This window comes from Stigmatopora argus, chromosome 1 (assembly GCF_051989625.1).
Source record: "Stigmatopora argus isolate UIUO_Sarg chromosome 1, RoL_Sarg_1.0, whole genome shotgun sequence".
Classification (NCBI taxonomy): Eukaryota; Metazoa; Chordata; class Actinopteri; order Syngnathiformes; family Syngnathidae; genus Stigmatopora; species Stigmatopora argus.
In genome coordinates, this window is record NC_135387.1 from 8,925,852 (window position 1) to 8,938,689 (window position 12,838).

A 12,838-nucleotide genomic window follows, 5' to 3' on the forward strand; every position below is an offset into this window, starting at 1 on the left:
AATACAGACGCTCCCCTACTTACGAACGAGTTAGGTTCCGAGCGATTGTTCATAAGTTGAATTTGTTGGTAAGTTGCTCAGTGCTATATTTTGTATTATAATTTATGTTTAAGGCCTATATAAGTATATTGAAGGTTTATATAAGTGCATTTGTATGTTTAAGGCTTGTATATGTAACACGCATTGGTTTGTACTGGAAAAAACATTTAATAAAATGGAGAGAATACATACAGTACTGTATACATACATTAGAGAGAGAGAGAGAGAGAGAGAGAGATTTACTAGAAACTGGCCGAAAGAAGCTATCTAATGACGATTGCAGTTTTCTTTTTTTCATCATAAATGATGCGGTAGCATTGTATGGCATCATTCAATTGATTTGCAAACTTTGTGCAACGTTCAATATTTGGGTCCTGCTGCTCGATCTTTTTGTTTATAAATGGTACTGACGGTCGAACGATTCAAGTTGTATTCCCGTGCAACGCTCACTACTTTCTCACGCGCATCAAGCTTCGTTATTATTGCCACTCATTTCAAATGAATTGGCTTGCCTCTTCCTTGCACCTCCCTCAATAGAAGCCTTTCGCTTTTCACCAACCATATTGAATAATGGATGCACGAGATATTTAATGATAAAAATGAAAAAGGTTCTTTGCGCACTGGAGATACGTCACGCACTTACGCAACTTACGCACTGCAACGAACTGGGCAGAGGAAGGTGGATGCTGGGTGAGCTGAGCTCCCACAGCACCAGGCGTCGGTATTAGTGGCGGAAAGAAGCGCTACTCGGAAAAAGGTGCGCAATACAAAATCGAACTTACGAACATTTTTCGACATAAACGCAATTTGCAGACATGTTCGTATGTACCGTTGTTTGTAACTCGAATGTTCGTAAGTAGGGGAGCGTCTGTATCTACCTTATTATAGCAATGCCTGGATATGCGAGTTTAATTTGTTCCCGGACCATTCTTTTAAATCAAAACGTCCAATTCGTCTTTGTTCAGGAATGAGACCCTCCCCTCATATAATATCAATATTTTATACAATGACATATTTAAACAATTTAAGTAAATTTCAGTAATATTAGCCTTATTTATTGACTTAATGTCAATTAAAAGCCAGGGTGAGATGGATCTGGCAGGTTATTTATTCATTCACTTCTTTAACTACCAAGAGTTTGCAATGTCCTCCAGGGATGGAAGGGGATAGGCTGTTATCTTCTGTGCTGCCTTTATGACTACTTGGAGGCCTATTCTGTCCTTGACTGTGGAGCCGGTGTACTGCACCGTGATGCAGTATGACAGCACTCTTTATACCATGGAGCAGTAGAAAGTCTGCTGCTGATTTACCTCCAGATGCTATTTTTCAGCAGCCTTAAAAATTACAGCCTCTGCTTTGGCCATTGCTGCTGTGCAGATAGGACATCTTAGGTCATCGGCCACATGCAGGCCAAGAAACCTGTGGAAAAGACTCTTTCCACTCCACATAGGCCAGGTCTATCTGTCCACTCTCTGCTTCCTCCAGACCATCACAATTTCCTTTGTTTTGATTGTATTCTGCCACAGATTTTTCTGTGGTTTACTGTCTTCTGTTCAGATGCTCTAAAATGTTTTTTTACACCAGAACCTGGGATATTACTACTTACACCGTTGTAATTAGGGATACGCATCACCAACTTTATGATTGTTTTAGTTGCTCAAATGAAATTTCATAAATAAATTAACGGTTATTATGCCACTCTACCAATTTTATTTAGTAGCCTATCTATGTTTTGCCTTTGCTACGTTTATTCATTCTTTTAAAAAGGTTTTTGATAATTTGTTTTTTAGTTTGGCCGTATACTTAAACTAAAAGTAGCAATAAACAGCTTCTCAGTTGTGTTGATGTACTACTACCATAGCACTTGCCTATCCAATTTTTGCTTGCAATCCAATTGAAAAATGGTTCAAACGATAGCTTGTATTTTGAAATGTTAACTCCAGTACTAATTTCATTGTCAAAGAACATTTACTGAGGCCCTGCATGATCACCACAATATATTTTTCTCTCCAGTCCGCAGAGCGCCAAGGGACGTAACGATACCTTCTACCTTACGCCGGAGCCCGTTGTGGCTCCAAACAGCCCCATCTGGTACTCGACTCAGCCGATCCCAAAAGAGGAGTTGGAACAGATGTTGACTCGCATCCTTGTCGTTCGTGAAATCCAGGAAATCGTCAACAGTGTACACTAATTGGACCGAAAGTGATATCCAAATGAACAAAACAGCTCTTTTTTTCTTCACCATGCCTTGAGAACTCATTTACTAGTAGTTTTCTATTCCCTCACAGGCATGGATTGCTTCATATTCATTGGTCGGGTCTGCAAACCTATCCTGTACATGTGAAATGTACATATGATCAGTACAAGCAATGATTTCACTTATTCAAAAAGATTACTTTAACTAGTACTCAGCTTTTTTGTTCCTTGGCCAAAGGATGATTGGACCTAATCTCTCAACTATAATTATGTATATTTTAACTGTGGGTCTTTTCATTACTCGCTACCAAGTGTTTATATGCTTTTCAGAAACAAAACCGTAATATATTTCTCTGCTACTTTTTACGGACTTCCTTTCCTTTATATTTGTTTCTGAATTAGAACCTCAGCAGTATTAATGCTGAGTGTGGGATGACAACTTTATTTTTACACTTTTCTGTCTGCTCACGCAAAGGAATTAGAAGCTGGTTGTGTAGACAGCCCCCCTCTTCAGAATTTAAGCGCCTCCAGCTCGTCAAGCCATGGACTTTCGGCACCGGGAAGGGTCATGCGTCTATCTAAAATCATGCATAAGAGGAACTTCATAAAGACATCTCCCCTCTTCAGAATTTAAGCGCCTCCAGGTCGTCAAGCGATGGACTTTGAGCAACGGGAAGGCTCCTGTGTCTCTCTCTAAAATGATGCATAAGAGGAATTTCTTTTATTCTATGAGTTGAGAGAGTCATCCAAATGACACGCCTTTAATGTTGTATATTGTAAAATATTCAGCTCATTCATGTATTGAATCTGGCTATGCCTGAGGGTTTTCAGAAACATGACCTTTTTTGTACAGCTGCTATACCATGTGTTTGCCTTTCTAGTAATTTCACTGTCTGTCCTGCACATGCATCCTCAAGTATACCGGTAGCCCACATTGTGTCACAATAAAATGCTGCACAATGAATTTTCAAACAAATTTTAATTAAGAAAAAAATCACAGTTTTAAGACAACTTATAAAAATAATGCATTGAACATTTGCGCTACGTCGACAAGCCTGAGCACCATAGGTGTGACAATTTTCAAAATGCAGCTGCTTTGTTGCCTTGTAACCAGAACAGTATTTACTAACAGGTTTGGCCTGTAAAGCAGGTTTGTCCCATCTTTCATGGGCTAGAGGTACTTTAGTTTTGTCAAGCAGAAGTGCTGTTGGGGCCCTCAATGTTACAGCTACAAATTAAAAATATTATTTTTGTTAGGGCCCCTGTCTGTCATGACTCCCTAGAATTGTCTCATAACTCCTTTACACCACACCATGTTGGTTTCCATATAGGATAGGATTTATCTGGTTAAGACTGTAGCAGCCTTCGCAGTAGCTTCCTGGGTTGTAAAAACTGTTGCAATGTACTCGGTTGCTCAGATGAATGCGTGTCTCTTAGGTGGCGATCTTGCCTGCGCACCTCCCGGTTTGTGTGATCTAAGTGGATAAAACTGTAGAAAAAAAAAAGTTAGAAAAACACAAGTTGATAATTGCTGTTGCTAGTAGGAGTCTTCTATGTGTGCTCACCATGATGACTTTCCACCACTCAGCCAGTATAGGAGACACTGATGTACAAATATGTATTGCTCCTAAAGCAGAAAGGACTCAATTTTAAAAATTCGTTTGAGCAATCAAATGCAAAGAAGAATTTAATTAGGACCACATTCATATTTTTTCCTCAATATTTTGTTGTGGGTCTATGTTTGAGATAATCATTTTTTGTCATTTGTTCATGAAAAAGTAGTCTTTGCCAGCCTAAATAGTTAATATTATCTCATCTAATTTTCTGAACCACTGTATCCTCATTAGGGTTGCAGGGGGTGCTAGAGCCTATCCCAGCTGACTCCGGGCCAGAGGCAGGGGACACCCTGAATCGGTGGCACGCTCACACCCATACCTAGGGGCAATTTGGAGTGTCCAATCAGCCTACCATGGATGCTTTTGGAATGTGGGAGGAAACCGGAGTACCTGGAGGAAACCCACGCAGGCCCGGGGAGAACATGCAAACTCCACACAGGTGGACGTGACCTGGATTTGAACCCAGGCCCCCAGAGCTGTGAGGCTGATGCACTAACCACTCGCACCACCGGCCCCCCGTTGATATTATTTTGATATAAATAGTTTGAAAGGTAGAGGAGAGTTTGTTAATGAAGATACCAGTTGGAAGTACTAGGTAGTTTTGTAAAAGACAACTTACATAGTATATATGCTACATAAAGTTTCTATACACGTTTATTTTGGCTGTCCCTCAATTCTAAACCCCAAATCATATTTTGAACTCGAGTCCAACTGGGAGGGAATCCAATGCGATGTCAATTCACTAGTTTCTGGCTGATCTTATGGCTTCTGGTAGAGATGGGGAAAAACGAATCTTGTCGATTCAATATTGTACTTCTGTCAATTATGAGGCCCTTCGTTTCCCAACTGCTTGTAAAATCTAAACTCTTTTTTTTCTGACCAATACGCACTTTCCCATCAAGTGTGATGTCGACAATTCAATGTCTCTGAACAAAGCCTCACAGACAGACTCTTTGAAATTATCGCAAGAGATTTCATATATACCAAATTTTGGACCATCCACATTCTATGAAGTCGTAGGTCAGTCACAGTGGCTCGTATATCAGGCCGGATCCCCCTCACACACAGCTGCATCAGCCAGAGCAATGTGACAAAGGTCCCTGAACGGCCTACGCCAGCGCTGATATGTACAGAGGGATTATAAACGCAACAGTAAATGGGTGTAAATCTCATCGTCATGACAGTTCATCATGCAGGCATGAGGAAAACAAGCAGACTTGGCAGAAGTCAAACCTGCAGTGCACAACAGCCGGGCCCAAACGTGGAATGGCTTCCAAGTGCTGCCGCACGTGATCTGTAAAAGCACTGAGTGATGATGGGTCTTTTGGAACTCCCCGGTCTGGCCAGGATGGATAGTGGTAGTGTGTTAGGGTCCGATCTGTTGGACAGTCTCTCTGAAATGCACAACACCTGTTTTGATCCAATAGCAACGGGCTCATCAAGCCAGGCGGGAGGCAGAGACGTAATTCAACGCGGAGGTGATTTAACAGCAGTTGAATACAAGACAAATTTCTCTAACCTGTCTGATGTTAATGGTGGAGATAAAGTAGTCTGGGCCTTGTTTCCGAGCCACTGTTGTCACTTGGAAAAGTCCGTGATAAACTGTTCCTGGTTGAAGCGACCAATACTCATTACAAAGTACCTGCATACAAAAAAACGTTTGGACTCACCTTGCTAGACTAATGGATGATGTTTACTTCCTGGATGAAAAGTCAACAATTAACTAAGCAATTACATTACATTGGATAATATAAGCATTGTTTACCATCATTAAGCCTAGTTAATGAAGTAGGCAGTTTCGCATTGATTTAATCGCAACAATAGCAGCAGATTTAACAGCAATTCCCAACAACTGTGGTGGTACGTATTGCTTTGCTTTGTGAAATTAACCATTGATTCATTCATTCATTTTCTGAACCGCTTCATCCTCACCCGGGTCGCGGGGGTGGTGGTGCTGGAGCCTAGCCCATCTGACTTTCGGGCATGAAGCGGGGGGCACCTTTAATTGGTAGCCATTAGATCGCAGGGCACAAGGAGAGAGACAACTATTCCCACTCATACTTGGGGGCAATTTAGGTATATATATATATATATATATATATATATATATATATATATATATATATATATATATATATATTAGTATATATATATAATGGCAAAATATAGAATTTTTCATTGGCATGTAATTGATAGATCATGTATTTAAATTACAACAACAATCAGAAAGGGTGATCAATTCATTTGAAAGCACTTTGATTTAATTTGTGAATGTCCTTGTGTTTTTTTAAAAATATTATCCAAAACAATGAGTTCGAAATTATGCTTTGAAAGTAAAACAAAGTGTTGTAACAGTGGAGCTTCAAAACCTGAAGGAAGCTTATGTTAGCATTAGCACTGCATTATTATGTGCAACATGACTAGGCATGAAGGAGATTTTGATTGCATTCATTTTCTGCTCCGCTCGTGCAGAAGCCTATTCCAGCCAAGTGCGGACACTCAGCGGGGGGCATCCTAAATTGGTTGCCAGCCAATCACAGAGCACACAGACAAAAAGCCACCCACGCTCTAATATAGACTTAGGGACAATTCAACCAGCCTACCATCCATGTTTTGAGGAAGAAACCACATTACCCGGAGAAAACCCACGCAGGCACGAGGAGAACATACAAACTCCAAACAGAGAGATTTGAGAATTGAATTGGGAATCCAGCTTTGTGTTCCGTTAACAATCACAAAATATTTTTGCACCCAAGAGGGTGGTCTTAGAATTCAAATCAAATCAAAAGCCTTCGTTGTCATCATACAGCTGCGTATAACGAAATTGGTGGTGCTACTCCACAAAGTGTTTTCCCAGTAAAAAAAAACATAAATAATAATATAATAGTATAAAAAGTCACATCCCAGGTAGGTAAATTCTAAAATATTGCACAATCTAAGATATTGCACATTGTTATTGCACACCCCAAAGTTATTGCACAGAAGGGATTGTGTGTCGTGCTAACGCAAGTTTAGAGTCCTGATGGCTGTGGGAAAGAAACTGTCCTTAAGTCTATTTGTCCGTTAAAAAACATTCATTGAGTCTTTAGTAGGGTGGCCCTGCGGCACAAGTGGTTAGCACGTCGGCCTCACAGCTCTGGGGTCCTTGGTTCAAATTCAGGTCGGTCCACCTGTGTGGATTTTGCAATTTCTCTGCGTGGCTTTTCTCACATTCCAAAAACATGCATAGTAGGCTGATTGGACACTCTAAATTGCCCCTAGGTATGAGTGTGGGCGTGAATGGTTGTCCGTCTCCTCGTGCCCTGCGATTGGCTGGCCACTGATTCAGGGTGTCCCCCGCCTCTGGCCCGTAGTCAGCTGGGATAGGCTCCAGCACCCCCCGTGGCCCTAATTAGGATAAAGGGGTTCAAAAAAATGAATGAATGAATATTTAGTAAAAAAGTGTTAATTCTGTGAAGAAATGTATTTCTTTGTACACAAAAAAATCTGATTTCTTGTCTCACGCACACTCGTGCGCACGCACGCACGCACGCACGCACCACAGGGGGACTATGTCTCACCAAGTCCTTGTATCTCAGAGCTGTCACCATGACAATTATCCTGACATTCTGCTCCCACACCATCCTCCAGAAATCGTTCATGGTGTCACGCATAGGACCCTGGGTGCAGATAAAGTCTCTCTGAGATACTCCACCCTGCTCACAGATGTGGAAAAACACATACTTTTGTTAAACCAATCTTGCGATCTTCACTTAGGGGAGTGGGCAAACTCTTACAGGTACAAAATTGGCATTGATGTAGTCAGAATTGGGCAGAGAATTTTGAATAGAGAGCCTCACGCGGCAGTGGTCATCTGTGGGTGAGAAAAAAAATGTCAAGGATTACATAACACAGTTTGGCAAGACGTCGTAACGAGGAATTAGGGCCCAATCGCAGGGAAGCACGCGAGGACGAGTAGTGCTCATACCAAAACTTTAATACGTAACTTAGGCAGGATCTTGGAAAATAACAAAAACTTGGAAATCAAATCACAAAATCAAACCGCACAAGGGGAGACACGGGAAAGCGAGGAACGAAGTACATGGAACATGGATGGAGGTAACGAGGAAACCTGACGTAAACGAACAAAAGCAGACGATCCGACAAATGACAATCAGTGGGGTTTAATTAGACTGACATGGGTTGACGAGACAATTAAGAACACATGGGATACCTACGAGGGAGCAGGCAGGGAATACACCAGGGGCGGAGAAACGAAAGCTGAACACAATGGGCAATCACTCAGATAGGACACCAGGGGGGGAAAGCATGAAACCAAGCAGCCCTAACACAGGTGAACGTGCATTTTTAAAATAGTTATACGTAATACGTGCTTACATGGCAAAATATATGGGTATCGGTTCTTTTCCCTGTTAGCCTCCAAGTCGGCTGTCTTGGTTGAAAGGTCTTTGCCGACATCCTTCAGTTCCTTCACAAAGGTGATAATATGCAGTGCATAGTTTTGAATTCATAACTGAATAATTGGTGACAGAAATGTCTGACTTATAAAGAACTGTGAAGAAACATAACTTGACCTTTATCATTCATAAACAACATTAACAGGTTTCTTGGTTAGACATGGAAACAAATCTTTAAAAGTTGGAACTTGAGAGCGGCAAATGATTTACCTCAAATTCTTGCTTGAATCCTCTGTTGTTAGAAGCAGAGAGTGCCTGGCATCTACACTCAAACTCATGCAAGATCTGGGCTCTTGAAAAAGTCTGCGATCTGGAAAAAACAACAGCCATTACATTCCTACAGAAGATATAAAAAAGCTGCTAATTACTTAATAACAGAAATCACAATTTTACCTCCAATGAAAAAAATTGAGGATTATTTCATAGGAATTGTAGAACAAAATATTTATGGGGATGTGAAAAATCTGCGAAACCCTAAAGAAGTTTCAAATATTTTTCCTCATATTTTTCTTTTTTTAGCAGAACCTACCTTTGTTTAATCAATTAATCCATTTTTTTAGATTTGAAAACACACATGGGTGTACAGCCATGGTGTACTGTAACTGTGTGTGCGTATTTGTGTAGTATTCTGTCCTTCAACTGGGTTTGCTGACAATGAGGAAAACTGATCCTTTGAGCACACTTTATTCTGAAAATATCGGAGTGAATCTTTACAAAACTGACCTCATGTCTCTTCTGGCTGCAAATCACTAACTCACGTAGGATGCTGACGAATTATTTCCAGCTTTTGGTCTTGATGCTGTAAAATACAAAACATCTTAGAAAGAAAACTAACCCTTTGTGATTACAAATAAGCAATAGAAGCAGTTACATTTATTTCCATCCACCATTTCCCAGCTTTTCTCCTCTATTCATTTCTCCTCGTTGTTCCCAACAAATTCCATTTCACTGATTTAGGTAAGAAAATGCAACATTTGGATCCTTACTATGTCTCCCATGACTGTAAGTAAGCCGAGCCCAACTCTGTTCTCACAGCTAAAATGTGCCACATCTCCACCAACAAGAAAAACCAGATCCAACACATTTTTAACCCCAATGGTTCAAACAGTCCCAGTTTTAATGACAACAGGCTTCAACTAGCATTGTTAGAATATAGAATTACCTTTGCGAACAATGTGCTGCAGATCGAAGAGAAACTAAAATTCAGCTTGAAGTCTGTTTTTAATAATTCTCCTATTGGCCTACAGTCATAAGCGAGAGGTCCAGGCATGTGTAGGGTGGAGTCAAGGGGTGGAGACTGGATTTATGAGGAAATGAAAAGACAGCCAATAAACTCTTACGTCACATTGCCGTCAGGTATTCACCCTCATTCTTTGTTCCTGTGAAAAATACCATCTCTATTGGGAAATCCATTTGATGTTCTCAAATCTTATTTCCCCATGGTTAAGGTTGTTATGCATATTTATTGCAGAAACAGTTGTTCATTGTACTGTACAGTTACGCCCATCATTATTATCATGTGATGACTAGTGTGTACCATTTCTTATCATTTATACACAGGATATTAAGCTTTTTGTGTCAGTAGTTGTTCTGTCTGTTAGTTTATTTAATCCTGTTGAAAGTCTTTTTTGATTTCCTTTAGTCACAGAATAGATTATTGGGAAAATAGTATGGTAGAAAAAACGGCCTCAATTGCTGGCAATGCTGCTAATCTGCAAAAGAAACGTAAAAATAAGTCATTTTTGGACAATATTCGGTGCCAAGATTATTCCCCAAAATAAGAACACTTACAGTAAAGCAGTGTTTGATGCTCAATTATTCTTTTGCGGTCACCTACTAAGAAGAATAAAGTATTTGATGTGGTTTAAGATTGTGGTTTACTGTCTGTAAATGATGCCTTAATTTGGCTTAATTTGCTCTGCAGCCAACATTTTTAGAAACAGTTAACGCATCGGTCTTTCCTGTTGTAGTCACCGCAAAGTGCTACAAGTCGTCTACTAAATGTTTCCCTAAAATGAGCTTTGGGACTTAGGTTGTTTGCAGTTTATTTATTGTTTATGTTCACCGATCAATGAAAAACACAAATGATGTTTGTTTATCTAATTATTACTATTGATGCTACCATTAACCATTTTTGGGATTCATGACTACATAGCCATACTGTAGAAAAATTCACTAACTAAATAAATGGATAATTATGACGTGTTTATGGAATATTTTTGAAAGAAAATGCCGCTTGGTGATATGCGTATTCTGTCATTTCATATCATAACATTGTGACAATATAAGACTGCCTAACTCGAATAAAAACTGCCAAAGTAAAAGGAGAAAAAATGTGTTTGCAAAATAGGTCATTTAATATTTAATGCAAGCACATCTCATACATTAAATGCAAGCAAATTTTATTGGATAGTTAAATACTACTGTATAACTGATAAAATGTGTTGAAAGATAAAGAGTAAAGTAAAAAATATTCTTTACTAGATGTAAAAAAAAAGTTTATACTGACTGTGTGTGTTTGTAGCTGTAAAGCACAATGTATTTGTTTATTTTGTTGTTTTTCAATTTTTAATTGAAAAAATGTTACAGAAAATAGGTTGATTATTATTAATATCTGCGATTGGTTGGCAACCAGTTTGGGGTATTGCAAGCCATTGGTTGGCTGAGATAAGCTCCAGCCTCCACCCCGTGTCACTTGTGTATAAGTGGTACGGAAAATGAATGAATATTATGATTTTTATTTAAATTCTGTCATTCTTTTACATACCACTAGAGTGAGTCACTAACTTTACACAACAAATGCATCTTACAGTGCATTTTATGTGACATTTATACTCTGTTCAAAGACTGCAAATTATATCAGGCAATCCATTAGAAGTGTCTGGCCTTTTCTAAGAATCAACATTCAATCAAAATTGCTTTAAACCAGATAATTGATGCAATTTATCATTTAAAAATGTATTTGGACAGCCTTATTGAGAATTTTGTACAGGAAAACTTGTGACAGAACACACTGTTACTGTATCTATTTTAAGACCTAATGAAATTCTCTGACTGAGGACAAAGAGGTTTTTCAAGAGTTGTACTTGAAATAAATGACAAGTACATTAACCCCAGAAACAGAGAATTTAATAATGACATAACCACATATGAAGCATTTGAATAGCCACTTGACTGGCATACTCTTATTGTCCATGCATAACAAAAAAAGACCTTTGACTCAATCATCGGCTGTCAATGAATGATTATGTTTCAGTGCCTTTCACGGCGATAGACGTCCTATCCGTTTTGACTGCGAGGGCTTGCAGCAAATGATCGCTGCACACTGTATGGCTGTAAACGGCAGCCAATGAGTTAATGCATTAGTGTTAATGGCTCTCACTACTTGTGAAATAAAGGTAGTACAGCACATAATACCCTGAGGTATGAGCTTAATGCATTCTGCAACCCGAGCTCGTATGTCAATTCACTCGTCTCACAAATCAAATTTTCCCAAATAAAATAACTAAACACAAATTAATCCGTTCAGAGCCTCTGAAAAATCACCTAAAATAGGATATTACAATGGAAAAACATATTTTTCATTGTGCTAATTCACCACCTACGCTCACAAAGTAACAAATACCTATCCAGTGGTTATGATCTGCAATAAAATGTGACATTATTATACATCGTATTGTATGGAGTTCTTACCTTCGAGACAGACGGTTGCGGTTAACGGCGGTGTGTGTGGCGCAGGAGAGAGAGACTTGACGGCAACACCTTCAGTTCGCTACACTTTTGTGACACTACGTAACATAACAACAAATTTAAATTTAACATAAATAAACTTTGCTTACCATACACACACTTAAAACGGGTGTAACCTTGTTGTGCTATAACCGAGGCAAAGGTGTTAATGTATTCCGCCGCGGCTTTCGAGTCGGAACTAGCTGCTTCCCCATGCCTCACAAGTGAGTGTTTCCCAGTTCGTTTTTTAAAGTTATCAAACCAGCCACGACTGGTTTTGAAGGCTTTGAAGGCTTCAGATGGCGTCGAAGTCTCCTCTTTCTCAGCTGCTTGCTTTACTTTCAAGTCCTCGTAGATTCCGCTGGGCTTTTCGCAGATGATTGTCTCGGTCACACTATCTCCCGCTAACTATTTCCCATTTATCCATATCTCCTTCTCGTCATGAATATCACTGCGCTGCTTGAAAAGGACCACCTAGCGCGCGCATCCTGTGCTCATATCTCAAATTCATCTCGTATCTCAAAAATTTGCTCGGAATGTTCATCGTATCTCAATGTATGTTTGAACACTTGTATGTCAAGTTTTACTGTATTTGAGAAAATTCATTGGTCATATGAAGTTTTTCGCGTGACCATTGGGTGGGACCCTGTGTTCCACTGACCCCGAGGACAAAACATTGAAGTATACTTATATACTGTACTTTCCGACATTCGGCCTTGTTTATAAATTAGCATTGTAGAACTCTTTCTAGTTCAAATATAAAACAAAGATGAATTCTATCTGTAACATTCTTGTCAGGGT

General features: G+C 39.5%; 2 protein-coding genes across 9 annotated transcripts in view; one reads left to right on the forward strand and one right to left on the reverse strand.

Annotated features, from left to right (window-relative positions):
• Positions 1-3,199, forward strand: part of LOC144066312 (transcriptional regulator QRICH1-like) — a 9,269-nt gene extending 6,070 nt beyond the window's left edge. For both annotated transcript variants that reach the window (XM_077589792.1, XM_077589809.1), the window contains exon 12: positions 2,053-3,199. In XM_077589792.1, the coding sequence (XP_077445918.1) occupies positions 2,053-2,230 (178 nt within the window). In that variant the 3' untranslated portion in view covers positions 2,231-3,199. The remainder of the gene's footprint in view (positions 1-2,052) is intronic.
• LOC144066515 (receptor-type tyrosine-protein phosphatase V-like) lies at positions 3,196-12,448 on the reverse strand. 7 transcript variants are annotated; one of them, XM_077589844.1, is made up of 12 exons: positions 12,175-12,448; positions 12,002-12,096; positions 9,032-9,107; positions 8,519-8,618; positions 8,229-8,319; positions 7,628-7,704; positions 7,412-7,546; positions 5,371-5,493; positions 5,085-5,245; positions 4,836-4,971; positions 3,801-3,862; positions 3,196-3,724 (listed from the first exon to the last, which is right to left on the reverse strand). In XM_077589844.1, the coding sequence occupies exons 3-12, from the start codon at positions 9,034-9,036 to the stop codon at positions 3,583-3,585; spliced, it is 1,032 nt and encodes a 343-aa protein (XP_077445970.1). In that variant the 5' UTR covers positions 9,037-9,107; positions 12,002-12,096; positions 12,175-12,448; the 3' UTR covers positions 3,196-3,582. The 7 variants fall into 7 exon arrangements, 5 of the variants coding, with proteins under 5 accessions (XP_077445970.1, XP_077445945.1, XP_077446055.1 ...); XM_077589819.1 differs by lacking the exons at positions 12,002-12,096; positions 12,175-12,448 and adding an exon at positions 9,471-9,785; XM_077589929.1 differs by lacking the exons at positions 12,002-12,096; positions 12,175-12,448 and adding an exon at positions 9,196-9,444.
• Between the last annotated feature and the right edge of the window lie 390 nt (positions 12,449-12,838).

Excerpts from the sequence above, each read along its gene's own strand:
- LOC144066515 (XM_077589844.1), bottom strand. Across the intron at positions 8,320-8,518 it reads GATTCAAGCAAGAATTTGAG|GAACTGAAGGATGTCGGCAA; the intron begins GTAAATCATTTG and ends ACCTTTGTGAAG. Across the intron at positions 3,863-4,835 it reads TGTGGATGGTCCAAAATTTG|GAGCAATACATATTTGTACA; the intron begins GTATATATGAAA and ends TTTCTGCTTTAG.